The sequence below is a fragment of the Erinaceus europaeus genome, chromosome 2 (genome assembly GCF_950295315.1).
Source record: "Erinaceus europaeus chromosome 2, mEriEur2.1, whole genome shotgun sequence".
In the NCBI taxonomy this organism is placed as follows: Eukaryota; Metazoa; Chordata; class Mammalia; order Eulipotyphla; family Erinaceidae; genus Erinaceus; species Erinaceus europaeus.
In genome coordinates this window covers 140,562,033-140,582,548 of record NC_080163.1, presented here as the reverse complement: position 1 = coordinate 140,582,548, position 20,516 = coordinate 140,562,033, and the positions used below count along the sequence as shown (strand labels likewise).

General features: G+C 40.9%; 1 protein-coding gene across 2 annotated transcripts in view; it reads left to right on the top strand.

Annotated features, from left to right (window-relative positions):
* Window positions 1–20,516, top strand: part of LRRC36 (leucine rich repeat containing 36) — a 74,562-nt gene extending 54,046 nt beyond the window's left edge. The window contains exons 10-14 of one of the 2 annotated variants that reach the window (XM_007517736.2): window positions 2,693–2,858; window positions 6,793–6,938; window positions 7,899–8,022; window positions 14,338–14,452; window positions 20,182–20,516. In XM_007517736.2, coding sequence (XP_007517798.1) covers window positions 2,693–2,858; window positions 6,793–6,938; window positions 7,899–8,022; window positions 14,338–14,452; window positions 20,182–20,404 — 774 coding nt within the window. In that variant the 3' untranslated portion in view covers window positions 20,405–20,516. The remainder of the gene's footprint in view (window positions 1–2,692; window positions 2,859–6,792; window positions 6,939–7,898; window positions 8,023–14,337; window positions 14,453–20,181) is intronic. The other variant, XM_060185356.1, reaches the window with a different exon arrangement.

The following is a 20,516-nucleotide window of genomic DNA, read 5'->3' as shown; positions in this document are numbered from 1 at the left end:
ATATCACCGTCTTTGGTGTTCTCCTTCACAGTTATCAGACATGGTAGCGTTAGCTAGTTAATTATCATTTTACATCAAAAGAAAATGTGACTGTTCTTAATATAGACCAGATTTCTTGGCTTCCATGTGACCCCTACAAAAAAAGATTGACAGAGAAAACTATACAGTGAAATTTATAATTTTTATTCATTCATATATGAATAAATTATATATAGTCATATGAATTATCTGAATGAATTTTTAAATTATTTTACATTGTGAGTTTTGTACAGATTCACTTATATAAAACCATGTATATATATATTTTTAAAATATTTTACTTGTTTATTATTGGATAGAGACAGAGAGAAATTGAGAGGGGAGGGTTGAGATAGATAGGGAGAGAGACAGAGAGACACCTGTAGCTCTACTTCGCCACTCATGAAGCTTTCCCCCTGCAGGTGGGGACCAGGGGCTTGAACCTAGGACCTTGTGCGCTGTAATGTGAGCACTTAACCAGGTGTGCCACCGCCTGGCCCCCAACTATATATTTCTTACTGAATAAAAAAGTATCTTGGGCTGGGGAGACAGAATAATGGTTTTGCAAAAGACTTTCAAGCCTAAAGCTCCAAAGTCCCGGATTCGGTCCCCAGCACCACCATAAGCCAGAGCTGAGCAATGCTCTGGTAGAAATAAAATAAAATAAAAAATTAAAAAGTATCTTTAGTATAGTCCAACAATAATATTTAATATATGACATTTAAAATGTTAAGGGCCTAGCCAGAGAGATAGTTTACTGGGTAGTGCCTTGACATATGTGGAACCCAGGTTCAATCCCTAACACCACATAGTAATACCATGGCACCAGACAGCTCTCTCCCCCCTGCCCCCACTCCCCTCTCCTTCTCCTTTTAAAAAAGTGGAATGACAGACATGACACATGCATGAGGGCCAAGTTATACCACACACACACACACACACACACACACATACACACACACGTTAGGGGCCCAGGAGATGGCCCAATAGATAATCCACATGTTTTACTATTCATGAAGCTTAAGGTTCAACTCCCAGTACTATATGGGAGCACCATGGACAGCAACAAGGGAACTCTATAGATGGTGGAGTGATGCTTTGGTATCTCTTCCTCTTTGTCTTCTCTGTCTCTCCTCTCCTCCAAGGATATAGAATTTTAAAAATTGGGCTAGGGTTTCACATCAGTGAAACCTTCAGTTCATTTCCTGATGCTACTTAAAAATAAATAAGTAGGGGGTCAGGCAGTAGCGCAGCAGGTTAAGCGCACAGGGCACAAAGTGCAAAGACCAGCGTAAGGATCCTGGTTCAGGCCTCCAGCTCCCCACCTGCAGGGGAGTCCCTTCACAAGCAGTGAAACAGGTCTTCAGGTGTCTTTCTCCCCCCTCCCCCGTCTTCCCCTCTTTTCTCCCTTTCTTTCTGTCCTATCCAACAACAATGACATCAATAACAATAATAATAACCCCAACAATGATAAAAACAATAAGCGTAATAAAAGGGAAAAAAGTAGCCTCCAGGAGCAGTGGATTTGTGGTGCAGGCACCGAGCCCCAGCAATAACCCTGGAGGCAAAACCAACCAACCAAACAAACAAATAAATAAAAAAATAAAAATGTTAAGAGCTACAATAGCTATTACTTCACATTTATTTAGTGATATACAGTACATTTTAAGTGTTTCGTATGGTCAGGAAGTTATCTCAGTGTTAGAACACCAGACTTACATATCAGAGACCCCAGAAGCCACAGGTTCAATCCCCAGCACCACTGTATATCAGAGTTGAGTAGTTCTCTGGTCTTCCTCCCATACCCCCAGCCCTTTCTTTCATAAAAATAAATTTTAGGGGGCCAGGCAGTAGCACAGCGGAATAAGTGCTCATGGTATAAAGTGTAAGGACTGGAGTAAGGATCCTGGTTCAAGCCCCCAGCTCCCCACCTGCAGGAGGTAGCTTCACAAGCAGTAAAGCAGGTCTGCATGTGTCCTTTTCTATCTCCCCCTCCTCTCTTGACTTCTCTCTGCCCTACCCAACAATAATAATAACAATAACAGTAACAACAACAACAACAAGGGCAATAAAAATGGGAGAAAAATGGCCTCCAGGAGCAGACACTAAGCCCCAGCAATAACCCTGGAGACTAAATAAATAAATAAATATCTTAAAAGTTTTTCGGTTTAATATTTCTATATTACATAATATATTAATTCATATATAGATATCGAAACATTTGTTTTTATTTTATTGTTTAATAATATTATTTTTATTGCACAGAGATTGAGAAATTGAGAGAGAAAAGGGAAATAGAGGAGAGAGAAAGAGACCCTGAAGCACCGCTTCACTGCTCATGAAGCTCCCCCTGCAGGTGAGGCCCTGGGGCTTAAACCCAGGTCCTTGTGCACGATAGTACTCAACTGGGTGTGCCATTGCCCAACTCCTCAAAATATTGTTTTTGAATTTCTTAAACTCTCTACAGAACATTATTATAGACAATACTATGACAACTGAAATTACCCTTGAATATCTTCCATGTATCTGCCTTGAAAATATTTTCAAATCTACACAGAAAGATGATGCTATCTTTCTTTTGTTATTTTTAATGTTAACACCTGAAATGTCTGTATTTTTATTTTCTTTATTACACAAGAATGACATATGATTTTTTTTTTGTTTTTTTCTTGAGCCTCTCTCTAGTGACTTGGGCAGTTTGCATGGTGTGTCAGGAAACCACAGTCCCCCGGTCTCTGCCAGAACCTCCCATGTGGCCACTGTCCTCAGACAGCTACTGGAGCTTGTAGACAAGCACTGGAATGGCTCCGGCTCCCTCCTCCTCAATAAGAAGTTTCTTGGTGAGTGAGTGAGTACATTCTCAGTTCCTGGAGAAGGACTCGCTCAGACCTTGCTTTTTCTGTGTGTTCTGATAATACCACATAGCTCCCTTAACTTGTAATGAAAACTGACGACATACCAAAATTTCTTAGTAACACTGAAAGTGGTGAATCTCCATGTTACTCACATTCTTCTTCCCTGTTTTTAATTTTGTTTTGTTTTGTTACCAGCACTTTTTCCTCACATACTAATTATTTTGTCCTTTCTGTAACAATTTTTGGTAGGCTTTGGGTAATTGAGTGTGAGCTATGTAAAATAAAGCATGGGCATAATAATAAATACAGAAAGATTTTATGATCCTTGGCAAAGTACCAATAATAAATACAACAGATATTGTTTGCCAGAGTTAGGAAAGGCCTATTGAAATGTTATAATTTGACAAGCTCAAATGAGTAAATGAATTGAATTATTTTAGTGTTTTCGGAAATGTTAGCCTCATATGTTTATTTGTTGTTTAACGGTGATAAAAATTTAAGTTAAAACTAGAAACTTGTACAACTATATGCCACCAAGATAGAGAACCTGGAAGAAATGGACGATTTCCTGGATACCTACCAACTTCCAAAACTAAGTAAAGAGGAAGTAGATAACATGAACAGGCCCATCACAGCTAATTAAATTGAAACAGTCATCAAAAATATTCCCAAAAATAAAAGTTCTGGACCAGGTGGTTTTACAAATGAATTCTACAAAACCTTCAAAGAAGAACTAATACCTCTACTTATAAAAGTCTTCCAGAAGATTGAAGACACTGGAATATTCCCTTCCAGCTTCTATGAAGCCAACATAACTTTGATACCAAAAGCAGACAGGGACACAACCAAAAAAGAAAACTACAGACCAATATCTCTGATGAACATAGATGCTAAAATACTGAACAAAATTCTAGCCAACCAGATACAGCAGTATATTAAAAAGATTGTTCATCATGACCAAGTGGGGTTTATCCCAGTCATGCAAGGTCGGTTTAATGTACGTAAATCAATCAACATGATCCACCACATCAACAAAAGCAAGATCAAAAACCATATGATCATATCAATAGATGCAGAGAAAGCCTTTGACAAAACAAAACATCCCTTTATGATCAAAACACTACAAAAAATTGGAATAGATGGAAAATTCCTGAAGATAGTGGAGTCTATATATAGCAAACCTACAGCCAACATCATATTCAATGGTGAGAAACTGGAAGCATTTCCCCTTAGATCAGGTATTAAACAAGGTTGCCCACTATCATCATTACTATTCAACAGTGTTGGAAGTTCTTGCCATAGCAATCGGGCAGGAGCAAGGAATTAAAGGGATACAGATTGGAAGAGAAGAAGTCAAACTCTCCCTATTTGAAGATGACATGATAGTATACACAGAAAACCCTCCTACCCTATGGTTTTGTTAATTTATCCTTTCTTAAATAAAAAATAAATTTAAAAAACCTAAGAAAAACCTAAGGAATCCAGCAAGAAGCATTTGTATATCATCAGGCAATACAGTAAGGTGTCAGGCTACAAAATTAACATTCAAAGTCAGTGACATTCCTCTACGCAAACACTAAGTTAGAAGAAGTTGAAATCCAGAAATCAATTCCTTTTACTATAGTAACAAAAACAATAAAATATCTAGGAGTAGACCTAACCAAAGAAGTGAAAGACTTGTATACTGAAAATTATGAGTCACTACTCAAGGAAATTGAAAAAGACACAAAAAAGTGGAAAGATATTCCATGTTCATGGGTTGGAAGAATTAACATCATCAAAATGAATATACTACTCAGAGCCATATGCAATTTTTTTATTGGGGGATTACTGGTTTAATGAATGACTTTTTTAAAAAAATTTTTTACTGGGGAATCAATGTGTTACATTCAACAGTAGTACAATAGTTTGTACATGCATAACATTCCCCAGTTTCCCATATAACAATACAACCCCCACTAGGTCCTCTGAATCCTCCTTGGACCTGTATTCTCCCCACCCACCCACCCCAGAGTCTTTCACTTTGGTGCGATACGCCAATTCCATTTCAGGTTCTACTTGTGTTTTCTTTTCTGATCTTGTTTTTCAACTTCAGCCTATGGGACTACGTCAAATTAAAAAGCTTCTGCACAGCAAAAAAAATCAATGCCCAAACAAAGAGAACCCTCACAGAATGGGAGAAGATCTTTACATGCCATGCATGTAAAGACAAGAGTTTAATAACCAAAATATATAAAGTGCTTGCCAAACTCAACAAGACAACAGATAACCCCATCCAAAAATGGGGAGAGGACATGGAGAGAATATTCACCATAGAAGAGATCCAGAAACCCGAGAAACACATGAGAAAATGTTCCAAGTCTTTAATTGTCAGAGAAATGCAAATAAAGACAACAATGAGGTATCACTTCACTTCTGTGAGAATGTCATACATCAGAAAAGGTAACAGCAGCAAATGCTGGAGAGGTTGTGGGGTCAAAGGAACCCTCCTACACTGCTGGTGGGAATGTCAGTTGGTCCAACCTCTGTGGAGAACAGTCTGGAGAACTCTCAGTAGGCTAGACATGGACCTACCCTATGATCCTGCAATTCCTCTCCTGGGGATATATCCTAAGGAACCCAACACACCCATCCAAAAAGATCTGTGTACATATATGTTCTTGGCAGCACAATTTGTAATAGCCAAAACCTGGAAGCAACTCACTTAACAACAGATGAGTGGCTGAGCAAGTTGTGGTATATATATATACAATGGAATACTACTCAGCTATAAAAAATGGTGACTTCCCCGCTTTCAGGTGATCTTGGATGGACCTTGAAAAATTCATGTTAACTGAAATAAGTCAGAAACAGAAGGATGAATATGGGATGATCCGCCGGTCCTTGTGCTTTGCGCCTCATGCACTTAACCCACTGCGCTACCGCCTGACTCCCCACTGGTTGCTTCTGTTCTTCTTGGTCTAAGCTTTTGAGAGAGTCAACATATCAAAGACTCAACCTATGTATTAAAAAGACTCAGTCTGTGCTTTAAAAATTTTGAGACATACAATCAATTTTCCCCTCTCATATTAATTAAATAGTGATTTATATGACTACAAATTACTAAGAGTGTACATAAACACCATTCCCACCACCAAAAGACTGTGTCTCATCCCACCCACCCACCCCCACCTCCCCACCACTCCGGGAAGCCAAATGTCCACCCTCCCCCTCACCACAGGGTTTTTACTTTGGTGCCCTACTCCAGAGTTAGTCAAATCCTGCTTTTAGTTTCCCTTTCTGTTCTTTCTCAACTTCTGTTGATGAGTGGGATCATCCCATACTCATCTTTATCTTTCTGACTTAGCTCACTTAACATAATTCCCTCTAGCTGTGTCCAAGATGGGTCAGAGAAGGTGGGTTCATTGTTCTTAATAGCTGCATTGATTTTTAATTTTTAAAAAATTATCTTTATTTGTTAGAGACAGTCAGACATCAATAGAGGTGGGGGAGATGGAAAGGGAGAGAGACAGAGAGACACCTGCAGCACTGCTTCACCACTTGCTAAGCTTTCCCCCTGCAGGTGGGGATTGGGGGTTCAAACCTAGGTCCTTGTGTATGGTAACATGATGCTGAGGAATCTCTCTCTCTTTTCCACGGTGCAGACCAAAAGTAACATATGCACTCAAACAGGTGCACCACCACCCAGCCCCTGGGAGATATAATTTTGCTTTGTGCTATGTGCGCTTAACTGGCCGTGCTACTGCCTGCCCCCTATAATTTCTTAGCCGTCATAAAACACATAGCATAGCCACCTACTTAATTTTCCCCAAAAGGAGGTATGATATTACCCTACTTGTTCTACAGAGCTGGTAGTTACTGAAACTCTTTGCCTTAGATTTTGTGATTGGCCCATGTGCCCAACCTGAATTTTTGGCAGGTCCTGCCCGAGATTTGCTTCTGACTTTGGTGGTCCCTGCTCCTTCTCAGCAGTGGTTTCGATCACATCCTGAAGATACATCTAAAGCCTTCCGAAGGAGAGAGAGAGAACTGAAGGAGGCTGGACAACTAGTCCCTAATGATATGGTATGCCACTCTAATCTTTCCCTCCTACCGTTCCATTATAAGACAAGAGTAAAGCAGTAAGACTAGAAGAGTTCTTCCAAAAGAATGATATCCAGTAGGTGTTCTTGAACCAAAATATGGAAAAGCCAGTCCGAGCAAACTAGGCACAAAACTTGCTGGGATAGGAACAATTTGGAGGTTCTGTAAGAATGACCCCTTAACATTAGTCCTAGTCCTAAGATTTTTTTTTAAATAGTGTATATCAACACCCTTCCCACCACCAAAGGACTGTGTTCTATTGGGACATAGTCCTAAGATTCTAAAGAAAGACTTGAAATGAGTGGGGGGGGGGGGCGGGGGGATAGAGTGAAAATGCTTAAGATAGGAAAAACTTGGAGGTCCTGCAAGAAAGATCCACTAATTCTAGCCCTAGTCCTAAAATTCTACAGAAAGACTGAAATGGAAAAAAAAAAAAAAAAAAGAAGAACCCAGAGTGAAAATTTTAGGATCATGTCCTTGCAGATTATGACTTGATTAAAGTTGAATATCTCTGGAATTGCTTTTTCTCCCCTCTGATAGAGCAGAGCCCTAAAACAGAGTATCACCTGCTGGTTTTGGGAGAAGAAAAGGAAAAATATTGTCTTTAAGCTTTCCCCCACTCCTTTTCTTAACATTATATAATCATCTAGGCATCACATTTGCTTTTTAGGACCTTTTTATGGGTGACTGAAAATACTAGTTATTTGTCAGAGTGTACACTTGTTCTATAAGAAAAGTGGATATCTCATAGACAAGATTGCAACTCCATATTATAAATTTGTTTTCTGCACTTTATCTGTTTACCAGTAAATTTTGGTGAGATAGAGAGAGGCTGACCTCTAGTTCGCTTATTGCTAAACAAAGAAAATAATATTTTATTCCTCTGACAACACACCTCAGAATTTCAGATTCCTAATTGTATGGTTGCTTTCTGATCTAAAGGAAAGTCTGAAGCAAAAACTGGTCAGAGTACTGGAAGAAAATCTCATTTTGTCAGAAAAAATCCAGCAGTTAGAAGAAGGTACTACAACCTCAGGTGTGAGTGGGCATCAGTCCCACAATTTTGGTAAGTTCAGGCAAGACAACTGTTTGTCTAGAGATGACCTATTTAATAAGATTCATCATCAGAATTCATTTGGATTCCTAAGTAAAAACAGTGCATCTCTCTCCACAGAGTTATAAAGTAGGGGACTTTAGTTACATAGCTGAAGCTCTTTGTCAGCATAAAACAACAAAATATCATTACTTCTTGGAATAATACATTTCTCCAAATATAGCAGAAATCTGTGTTCACTATAGAAAATGTGAAAAACATCTGCAGGTGTCTATCTTTCTCTCCCCCTCTCTGTCTTCCCTCCTCTCTCCATTTTCTCTCTGTCCTATCCAACAACAATGACATAAGTAACAACAACAATAATAACTACAACAATAAAACAACAAGGGCAACAAAAGGAAATAAATATTTTTTTAAAAGAAAATATGAAAAACATAAGGAAAAAAACATATAACCTCACTCTCTAGCGTAACTGCATATCATAACTTGCTGCTGGTGTTCTTGATGTCTTAAGTTCAAGATTAAGATTTCTTTTTTTTTTTTTTTTTAAATGTTTATTTTATTTATTCCCTTTTGTTGCCCTTGTTTTATTGTTGTAGTTATTATTGTTGTTGTCGTTGTTGGATAGGACAGAGAGAAATGGAGAGAGGAGGGGAAGACAGAGAGGAGGAGAGAAAGATAGACACCTGCAGACCTGCTTTACCGCCTGTGAAGCGACTCCCCTGCTGATGGGGAGCCGGGGTTCGAACCGGGATCCTTATGCCGATCCTTGTGCTTTGCGCCACCTGCGCTTAACCCGCTGCGCTACAGCCCGACTCCCAAGATTAAGATTTCTATCTTGGGGGTCAGGCGGTAGTGCAGCGGGTTAAGCGTATGTGGTGCAAAAGCACAAGGACATAAGAATCCCGGTTCAAGCCCCCAGCTCCCCACCTGCAGGGGAGTCACTTCACAGGCTGTGAAGCAAGTCTGCAGGTGTCTCTTTGTCTCCCCCTCTCTGTCTTCCCCTTCTCTCTCTATTTCTCTCTGTCCTATCCAACAACAACAACATCAACAATAATAACTACAACAACAATAAAAACAAGGGCAACAAAAAGGGAAAATAAATTTAAAAAAAGATTTGTGTCTTGATTTCTAAAACATAATTTACATACAACAAAATGCATGCATTTTAAGTTTGATGATTTTTTGCAAATAAATATGCCCATTAAATTTATCCCAATCAAAATACAGAAAATTTCTGTTACTCGAGAAATTTCTCTCAGACCCTTGTGTAATCAGTTTCCCCCATTCTCCACCCTAGGAGATCATCAATCTGATTTCTACAGTTTATGTCACTAATCTAATGGTCTGGATATTTCCCATAATATCACATGAATATGCCATACTTATCTATCTAGTCCTCTATACAATTGTTTTAATGTTAGCTATCTAAACAAAACCTTTATTATTTATAGTAGTATGAATAATTCTAAAGATTCTTTTTTTGCCCACCAGGGTTATTGCTGGGGCTTAGTGCCAGCACTACAAACACACCACTCCCTGTGGCTATTTCTTCTGTTTTTTTTTTCTTTCTATTTTTATTGGATATGACAGAAAGAAATTGAGAGGGGAGGGAGCAATAGGGAGAGAGAGATAGAGAAAGGTAGATACCTGCAGACCTACCTACTTCACCACTTGTGAAGTGTCCCCCACCTGCAGGTGGGGAGCAGGGGCTCAAACCTGGGTCCTTGCACATGGTAATAGTTGTACTTAGCCTGGTGTGTCAATGCCTGGTCCCCAATTCTAAAGAGCAATTAAACTTTCAAAAGACCTGAAGTGGAAGAAATGAGCACCCCAGAGTAAAACTGCTTCTCTGAGATTTCCTTTCTGTCGTTCTGAGGATGCTGAGAGTACTGATATCTATCTACACTGTAATAAATAGTTGGCTATTTGGGGCCGGGTGGTGGCGCACCTGGTTGAACGCACATGTTACAATAGTTGGCTATTCTATCTATGTACATAAATCTTTGTGTACGTTGCAGATTATTATCCTAGGAGATATTCCTAGATAGAAGATGTGAACACTTTTGAACCTTTTGTCAATGTTGCCAAATCACCCCAAGAAAGTTTGTTTCAATTTACTCTCATTTCAGCAGTCCATATATTTGAATACTCTTTTCAACGCTGCATATTTTTGCCATTATGACAATGAAAAATAATATAACAATGGAATTTTTATTTGTACTGTTTTAGTAATGGCATGCTTTAGGCCAGTTGTTTAAAGTTCACCCTTGGCTTTTGTTAAAAAGAAAGAAAGAAAGAAAGAAAGAAAGAAAGAAAGAAAGAAGACAAACTTCTGCTCAGGGGCTGGGTGTTGGTACACCCAGTAAAGCACATAAATTACCATGTGTAAGTACCCAAGTTCAAGCCCCAGGTCCCCACCTGTAATGAGGGAGGGAGTGAAGTTTCACAAGCAGCAGAGAAAGGTTGCATGTGCCTCTCTCCCTTTTTCTCCCCTCCCCCCAACCACATTTTCCTCTGTCTCTATCAAAATAAAGCAAAGAAAAAGAGGGAGAAAGGGGGAAAGGGGAGAAAGAAAAAATGGGCAGTGGGAAGGGTGAAGTCATTGTGTAGTCACTGAGCCCCAGTGATAACTCTGGTGGCCAAAACAAACAACACCTCTAGCTCAGCATTCCTACACTAATACTATAGGCTCTTAAATTTATATGAAAAACTTGACATGAAGTCAGCACTAAACTTCTAGAGTTGAATCTCATTATTATTAGTGTTTAATTTATTTATTTATGTATTTTGCCACCAGGGTTATAGCTGGGGCTCAGTGCTGGCATTAGGAATCCACCAGCTCCTGGTGGCCATTTTCCTTTTTTTCCTTTTTCTATTTGATAGGACAGAGAGAAATTGAGAGGGAGAGGGAGGGCCAGGTTGGTTGAGTGCACATATTACAATGTCCAAGGACTTGGGTTTGAGTCCCTAGTCCCCACCTGCAGGGGGAAAGCTTTGTGAGTGGTAAAGCAGGTCTGCAGGTGTCTCTCTGTCTCTCTCCCTTTCTATCCCCTACCCTCTCAATTTCTGGCTATCTCCATCCAATAAATAAAGATAATTAAAAGAGAGAGGGGGTAGGGGTGAGAGAGAGAGAGATAGAGAGAGAGAGAATGACACCTGCAGACATGCTTCACTGCTTGCGAAGCTTCCCCCTTACAGGTAAGGAGTGGGGACTTGAACCTGGATCCTTGAGCATAGCAATGTGTGTGCTCAACTGGGCATGCTACACACCAACTGGCCTTCTATTATCTGGCTCTGAATAATGAAGACATCACCACTTGCCCATACTGAAAATAAGTAGGTCTTTGTTAGATACCTACTTCAGTAGAGTATTTTGCCTTACTGGTGATAAATGAAGCTGTTAGAAAGAAAGCTGTCGGGGGTCGGGCAGTAGTGCAGCAGTTTAAGTGCACATAGTGCGAAGTGCAAGGACTCCTGCAGGAATCCAGGTTCAAGACCCCGGCTCCCACCCCCTGCAGGGGGGTTGCTTCACAAGCGGTGAAGTAGGTCTGCAGGTGTTTATCTTTCTCTCTCCCCTTCTCTATATTTCCCTCCTCTCTCAATTCCTTTCTGTCCTATCCTATAAAAAAATTAAAATTTAGGGGGTCTGGCAGTAGTGCAGCGGGTTAAGCACATGTGGCGCAAAGCTCAAGGGCCAGCCTAAGGATCCCAGTTCAAGCCTCACCTGCAGGGGAGTCGCTTCACAGGCAGTGAAGTAGGTCTGCAGGTGTCTTTCTCTCCCCCTCTCTGTCTTCCCCTCCTCTCTCCATCTCTCTCTGTCCTATCCAAGAATGAACGACATCAACAATAACAATAATAACCACAACAAGGCTACAACAACAAGGGCAACAAAGGGGGGGGGGAATGGCCTCCAGGAGCAGTGGATTCGTGGTGCAGGCACTGAGCCCTGGCAATAACCCTGGAGGCAATAAATAAATAAATAAATAAATGTTTGAAAAAAAGGCCTCCAGGAGCAGTGGATTCATAGTACTGGCACTGAGCCCCCAGCAATGATCCTGGAGGCAAAGAAAGAAAGAGAAAAAAAGAAACTGTCTACCACCTTCTAGAACCTTGCTACTCAAAGTGTGAGCCACAGAACAGCAACATTAGCATCACCTGGGAGTTTGTTAGACATGCTAACTATTGGGTTTCACCTGGGACCTACGGACTCAATCTGCTTTTACCAAGATCTACAGGTGATTTGTAAGCATGTTAGAGTTTAAGAAATATTGTTCCATTATATGTTGTAATCTTTTTTAAAATATGTATTTATGGGGAGTCTGGCGGTAGCGCAGTGGGTTAAGCGCATGTGGCGCAAAGTGCAAGGACCAGCTTAAGGATCCCGGTTGGAGCCCCCAGCTCCCCACCTGCAGGGGAGTCGCTTCACAGGCAGTGAAGCAGGTCTGCAGGTGTCTATCTTTCTCTCCCCCTCTCTGTCTTCCCCTCCTTTCTCCATTTCTCTCTGTCCTATCCAACAATGTTGACCACCTATGCTATTAGGACATTTTCCTTTTTTCTTTTTTTCTTTTTGCCTCCAAGGTTATTCCTGGGGCTCAGTGCCTGCACTATGAATCCACTGCTCCTGGAGACCATTTTTTCCATTTTTTTTAAAATAGGATAGGGCAGAAAGAAATTGAGTGGGGGAAGGAAGGTAGAGAGAGGGGGAGAGAAAGATAGATACCTGTAGACCTGCTTCACCGCTTGTGAAATGACCCACTGCAGGGGGGGGATCCGGGAGCTTGAACCAGGATCCTTGTGTGGGTCCTTGCACTTTGAGTGCACTACCTCCCGGCCCTGACATTTTCTAATTGAATTGTCATAACAGTAGTACAGGACAGGGTTATTAACTCTAGTGAAACTCAGAAAAATAAACTAAGATGTGCAAGTTTAAGTGGATGACTTTTAATTCAGATCTGACCGTCACTAAGCCCTATATTCTTGTCACCACATCTGCTATCTCCAAAGAAGAGAATGGGGAATAATGTGTGGAGGTGGACATGGGGGAAACCCAATTCTTATTTTATTTTATTTATAAAAAGGGAACATTGACAAAACCATAGGATAAGAGGGTTACAACTCCACACAATTCCCACAACCAGATTTCCATATCCTATCCCCTCCCCTGATAGCTTTCCTATTCTTCAACCCTCTGGGAGTATGGACCCAAGGTCACTGGGGGATGCAGAAGGTGGAAGGTCTGGCTTCTATAATTGCTTCCCTGCTAAACATGGGTGTTGACTGGTCAATCCATACTCCCAACCTGTCTCTCTCTTTCCCTAGCAGGGCAGGGTTCTGGGAAATCAGAGCTCCAGGACACATTGGTGGGGTTGTCTGTCCAGGGAAATCTTGTTGGAATCATGCTAGCATCTGGAACCTGTTGGTTGAAAAAAGAGTTAACATATAAAGTCAAATAAGTTGTTGACTACCCATGAACCTAAAAGCTGGAGTAGTGTAGATGAAGAGTTGGGGACGGTCTCTGTTTTGTAGGTAGCTAGTAGGCATATTTTAGTTATATTTCAAAGGGCCTGTGGCTATACCAGTTTTTTTTCCCCCGAGCCTGAAACCTGATATGCAGGTGGATCCAAGTTATTGTCTAGGGAGGTGATATCGTGGCTGGAAAAAGGACCAGAAAGCTGGATCAGGGAAAAAAATAGTTCCCTAATATGGAAAAGGTGTATAAATATTGTTGACTGTAAATCCCATGAGTTTGATCTGATCTGGGGCCCATATTCAGTTTAGGAGCCTATGTGGCCTCTGCATCCCTGTAGATCTGAGCTCACATTCTGTGGCCATGAGTAGGAACATTCCAAGATGCCCCAATATCAGGACCCATCTTCCTCAGGTGTAGCATAGAGTATGTTGCCCATCCTCCCTTTGGAGGATGGAACATTCTCTACCATTGTTGATCCAAGTTGAGGGCAAGGTCCTATGGGGAACTCCACATCATTAGGCTGTCCTTCTGACTACTTTTTTTTAAAAATAATTTATTTCTTTATTGGGGAATTAATGCTTTACATTCAACAGTAAATACAATAGTTTGTACATGCATAACATTCCCCAGATTCCCATTTAATAATACAACCCCCACTATTTCATTCATCATCTTTCATGGACCTGTATTCTCCCCACCCACCCACCCACCCCAGAGTCCTTTACTTTGGTGTAATACTCCAATTCCATTTCAGGTTCGACTTGTGTTTTCTTTTCTAATCTTGCTACTTAAGCTTTGCTTAAAGATCTGAAACTTATAATCCTTTTCGTCCTTTACTATCATACCCTTTGTAGATGAGCTTCTGCACAAAAACCAACAACTGAGCGTGCAGGTGGCTTGCCTGAAGCAGGAGCTTGCTCATCTCAGAAAGCTGGAGGAGACAGTCTCCCTGCTCCAAGAAAGTCAAAGGTAGGGAAGCATCTAATTAGCTAGCTTCTGGAAGCAGGTGTTTTCCTCCAATAAGCTTCCTTGTCTGATTTCACAAGTTAATATCTATATACTTTGCAAATTAACTTTATGTAAGCTGCTTATATCTTGGTCTGTTAGCTTAGTGATCGAAGTGCAGCTTTCCAGGACTCTCTAAGGACTAAATGTCTTGGGGTGGGTTACAACACCTCAATAAGTTGTTTCTCACTGACTCTAACAGGACTTTCGTTTGGGTCAGCTAACTTTCCTCGTACTCCTAGAATCAGCCAGCTGAATCTTCTGGAAAATATCTACCTAATCGCAGAAGAAATGTTAAGAGCAGGCAGAGAGAAATAAGGAAAGACCCCTATGCATGTGTCCTCTTTGCAGGAGCTAGTTAGTGTCAGTTTTTTCATAGACAATACCCTCAGGATGCAGGATAGGCAAAACATCATTAATAAACCTCAGTGGAAAAAAAAGAAGAAAGAAAGAAAGAAAGAAAGAAAGAAAGAAAGAAAGAAAGAAAGAAAGAAAGAAGAAAAAAGAAACCTCAATGGGTGGTGGCACACTCAGCTGAGTGTACATGCTCCATGCACAAGGACATGGGTTCAAGCCCCACTCCCCACCTGCAAGGGGAATGTTTCAGGTGAAGCAGGTCTGTAGTTGTCTCCCTTTCCCTCCTCAATTTCTCTCAGTGCTATCTAATAACATAGGGAGAAAGAAGAAAGAAAGAAAGAAAGAAAGAAAGAAAGAAAGAAAGAAAGAAAGAAAGAGAGAGAAAGAAAGAGAAAGGAAGGGAGGGAGAGAGGGAGGGAGGAAGGAAGGAAGGAAGGAAGGAAGGAAGGAAGGAAGGAAAAAAAGGAAGAAAAGAAAAATGGAAGCATTGAATTTGCTTGCTGGCACTGAGCCCCAGCGGTAACCCTGGTGACCATAAGAAAAGAGACTGGTGTACTGCACCAAAGTAAAAGACTCTGGGGTGGGGGTGGGGGTTCAGGTCCTGAACATGATGGCAGAGGAGGACCTAGTGGGGGTTGAACTGTGGAAAACTGGGAAATGTTATGCATGTACAAACTATTGTATTTTACTGTCAACCATTATTGTATTTTACTGTAAACCATTAATCCTTCAATAGAGAGAGAGAGAGAGAGAGAGAGAGGTGTCAGGCAGTGGCACACTTAGTTAAGCACACACACTACAGTGCACAAAGACCCAGGTTCAAACCCCTGGTCCCCACCTGCAGGGGGAAGTCTTCACGAGTGGTGAAACAAAGCTGTAGGTGTCTCTCTGTCTCTCTCCCTCGCTATATCCGCTCCCCACCTCTCAATTTCTCTTTTTTATCCAATAATAAATTTATTATGCAATTAGTACAAAGAAGCCCTTGACATTTTTTAAATGTTTACTTTTTTTTTATTTAAGAAAGGATTAATTAACAAAACCACAGGGTAGGAGGGGTACAATTCCACACAATTCCCACCACCCAATCTCCATTTCCCACCCCCTCCCCTGATAGCTTTCCCATTCTCTATCCCTCTGGGAGCATGGACCCAGGGTCATTGTGGGTTGCAGAAAGTAGAAGGTCTGGCTTCTGTAATTGCTTCCCCGCTAAACATGGGCGTTGACTGGTCGGTCATTCTCCCAGTCTGCCTCTCTCTTCCCTAGTAGGGTGGGTCTCTGGGGAAGCAGAGCTCTATGACACATTGGTGGGGTCTTCAGTCCAGGGAAGCCTGGCCGGCATCCTGATGACATCTGGAACCTGGTGACTGAAAAAAGAGTTAACATACGAAGCCAAACAAATTGTTGAGCAATCATGGACCCAAAGCTTGGAATAGTGGAGAGGAAGTGTTAGGGGGGTACTCACTGCAAACTCTAGTGTCCTGCTTTCAGGTATATATTTTGCAATAGTTTACGGATACATGTGAACATATGCTCTCTCTCACAGAAATTGGTGTATATCTAGGTTTTGGGACTTTGTTAGAAAGTGAACCACCTGAGATGAAATTAGAGTATACTATGAAAGGAAAGGTCTCACCCGAGTAATGAAGTTGAAGGGTTGTCATTCTACACGTGAAGTCTCTGGACACAGTCTGAAGTGAAGCATGTTGAGGTGGCAATCGTTGTGTTGGTTAGGTTGTGATCGGATGCAATATTATTTGATATGGATTGGGAGAGGCATACGGGAAAGTGGGCCCTATCCAAGGGTTCCAGGACTGGGGAAAGTAGAGGCTCTATAGTGGAGATATGAGGTTCCTGCTGTCTTAGGGTTCAAAAAGATGATCAATAGTTAATGTTATCATCACATTATTTGGTAATTGGGTTAACTTTGAAAAGTCCTTTTGTTAGGGTTTGCTGTACAGTACCCAGTATCTTGTATATAGCTGTGCTATTGGTTGCTTCTGATCTACTTGGTCTAGGCTTTTGAGAGAGTCTGCATATCAAATACACAGCCTATATATTGAAAAGATTCAGTTTGTGTTTTGAAAAACTTTGAGACATACAATTAATTTTCTCCCTCTCATATTAACTAGTGGTTTATATGACTACATTTTACTAGGAGTGTACATAAACACCATTCCCACCACCAAAAGACTATGACCCATCCCTCCCACCCACTCCCACCCCCCACTGTCCCAGGAAGCTGCATGTCTACCCCTCACCACAGGGTTTTTACTTTGGTGTCCTACTTACAATTTGGTCAGGTCCTGCTTTTAGTTTCCCTTTCAGATCTTCTTACTCAACTTCTGTTGATGAGTGGGATCATCCCATACTCATCTTTATCTTTCTAATTTAGCTCACTTAACATAATTCCTTCTAGCTCTGTCCAAGATGGGTCAGAGAAGGTGGGTTCATTGTTCTTGATAGCTGCATAGTATTCCATTGTGTATATATACCACAGCTTTCTCAGCCACTCATCTGTTGTTGGGCACCTGGGTTGCTTCCAGGTTTTAGCTATTATGAATTGTGCTGCTATGAACATTGGAGTACACACCTCTTTATGGTTGGGTATTATGGAGTCCTTGGGGTATAACCCCAGGAGAGGAATTACTGGATCATATGGAAGGTCTATGTCTAGCCTTCTGAGAGTTTTCCAGACTGCTCTCCACAGAGGCTGTACCAATTTACATTCCCACCAGGAATGTAAAAGGGTTCCTCTGTCCCCACAGCCTCTCCAGCATTTGTTGCTGCTGTCCTTTTTGATGTATGCCATTCTTACAGGAGTGAGGTGGTATCTTAGTGTTGTCTTAATTTGCATTTCTCTGACAATCAGTGACCTAGAGCAGTTTTTCATGTGTTTGTTAGCCTTTTGGATCTCCTCTGAGGTGAATGTTTTGTTCATATCCTCTGCCCATTTTTGGATGGGGTCATTTGCTTTTTGGGTGCTAAGTTTGCTGAGCTCTTTATATATTTTAGTGATTAGTTTCTTGTCTGATGTATGGTATGTGAAGATCTTCTCCAATTCTGTGAGGGGTCTCTTTGTTTAATAGTTTCTTTGGATGTGCAGAAACTTTTCAATTTGATGTAGTCCCATTGGCTTGTTTCTACTTTAGTCTTCCTTGCAATTGGGTTTGATTCATCAAAGATGTCCTTGAGGTGTAGGTGGGAAAGTGTTTTACCAATGTTTTCCTATAAGTATTTGATTGTTTCTGGTCTGACATCTAGGTCTTTGATCCATTTGGAGTTGATTTTTGTTTCTGGTGAGATAAAGTGGTTCAATTTCATTCTTCTGCATGTTACAACCCAGTTTTCCCAGCACCATTTATTGAAGAGAGCCTCCTTTTTCTATTTAATCCTTTGGTCCCCCTTATAAAAGATTAGATGTCCATAGGTGTGGGGATTTATTTCTGGGCTTTCAGTTCTGTTCCACTGGTCTGTGTGCCTATTTTTGTTCCAGTACCATGCTGTTTTGATGATGATGGCTTTATAATATAGTTTAAGGTCTGGGAGTGTGATGCCTCCATTTCTGTTTCTTTTCCTTAAGATGGTTTTGGCAATTCTAGGTGTTTTCAGGTTCCAGATCAATGATTGTAGTGTTTGTTCTATTCTCTTAAAGAAGCTTGGTGGAACTTTGATGGGTAAAATGTTTACTTTTTTAAGATTAAGTATTTTATATATTTTAATGAGAGAAATAGAGAAAGAGAGATACACAGATACCAGAACACTGCATAGCTCTGGTTTATGGTGCTTCTGGGGACTGAAGCTGGTACTTCAGAGGTGTAGGAAAGAAAGTCCTTTTCTTTCCTTCTCCTCCTCCTCTTTTTTCTTTTTTTTTTTTTTAAAGATTTTTTTATTAATGAGAAAGATAGGAGGAGAGAAAGAACCAGACATCACTCTGGTACATGTGCTGCCGGGGATTGAACTCAGGACCTCATGCTTGAGAATCTGATGCTTTATCCACTGTGCCACCTCCTGAACCACACTTTCTTCTTTTTTAATAGCTGCATGGGACTCCACTATGTGCTTTTTTTTTTTTAATTAGTCCTCATCTGATCCAGAAGATAGCTCACTGGTAAAGTGGACACCTCAACACACATGAGATCCTGGGTTTATTTGATCCCTTGCACCTCAGAGGAGCAACATACACAGCACCAATAGAACCCCATGGGTGCTGGAGCAGTGCTTACTGCCTCTCCATCTCCTTTCTCTGTCTGCCTCTCCTTTTCTATCTCTCTAAATAATTTAAAACTGGGCCAGATGGGCCAGGGGAGTTAACAAACAGACTCTCATGCCTGAGGCTCTAAAGTCCCAGGTTCAATCTCCCACATCACTATAAACCAGAGCTGAACAGTGCCCTGGTTAAAAAAAAAATACTGGGAGTTGGGCAGTAGTGCAGCAGGTTAAGCACACGAGACACAAAGCGCAAGGACCAGCAAAGGTCCTGGTTTGAGCCCCCAACTCCACACCTTCAGGGGAGTCATTTCACAGGTGGTGAAGCAGGTCTGCAGGTGTCTTTCTCTCCCCCTCTCTGTGTTCCCTTTCTCTTTCCATTTCTCTCTGTCCTATCTAACAATGACATCAATAACAGCAACAATAATAACTACAACAGCAATTAAAAACAACAAGAACAACAAAAGGGAAAATAAATAAATATTTTTTAAAATACTAGTTCAGGGAAGGTCACATAGTGGTATTGCATGTGCAGGAAGTCCTCCATTCTCCAGTGCTGAAAAAAATTTACTTTGTTTATAGACATTTATATTCATAGTACCCCCCCCTTTTTGCTGCTATAAGTAATGTTATAATGAATAGTGTCAGGACTATATATTTTTGGGGATGCAGCTTATAGTAACTTCTAACACTGCATAGTAATACAGAGTCCAAGAAAACAGTCATGATTATTATCATTAGTTAACTGCAGAGGCAGGATAGATTAGAAGAGCTAGAAGTACAGATCTGGAAATCCTGGTAAGGTGCCAGTTCTGAAACTGGAATCCTGGTAAGGTGCCAACCCCTCACTGTTTCTACTTAGCTCATGATGAAAATGCTTTGGAAAGAATAGAACAACCAGTATATAAAATGTGAAATATGTTACTGCTACAGCCAGTCTGGAACATAATCAGACAGAACATAGTGAAGACACTGCCTGCTCCTAAAATAATCCACTCATAAATTGGACAGTTCTTTCTATTTAAAGATGTTACATCATTTTACATTTGTCTCTAGCGAACATTTCAGGTCTGATAGTGTCTTCTACTTTGCTTATGATTTCAATGCTGCCCTTTTCCCCTGTGCCTCAGATCCCTGGTGGTAACTAATGAATATCTACTGCAGCAGCTTAATAAAGAGCAAAAAGATTATTCTGGGAAAGCACTCCTGCCTCCTGAGAAGAGCCATCATTTGGGGAGATCGTCACCCTTTGGGAAAAGCACGTTGTCTTCCTCACCAGTGGCACATGACACGGGTCAGTATTTAATACAGAGTATCTCAGACTCTGTCCCAGATCCTAGTTCATGGAGCTAGCACTGAATACCTCTGCATCTTCTCTCTCAGTCCCAGGCATCTCTCAGTGTGCTTGACACAAGTACAGTGGTATCTATCACCTGATTAAGAAAAAAAAATTATTCCAACTACA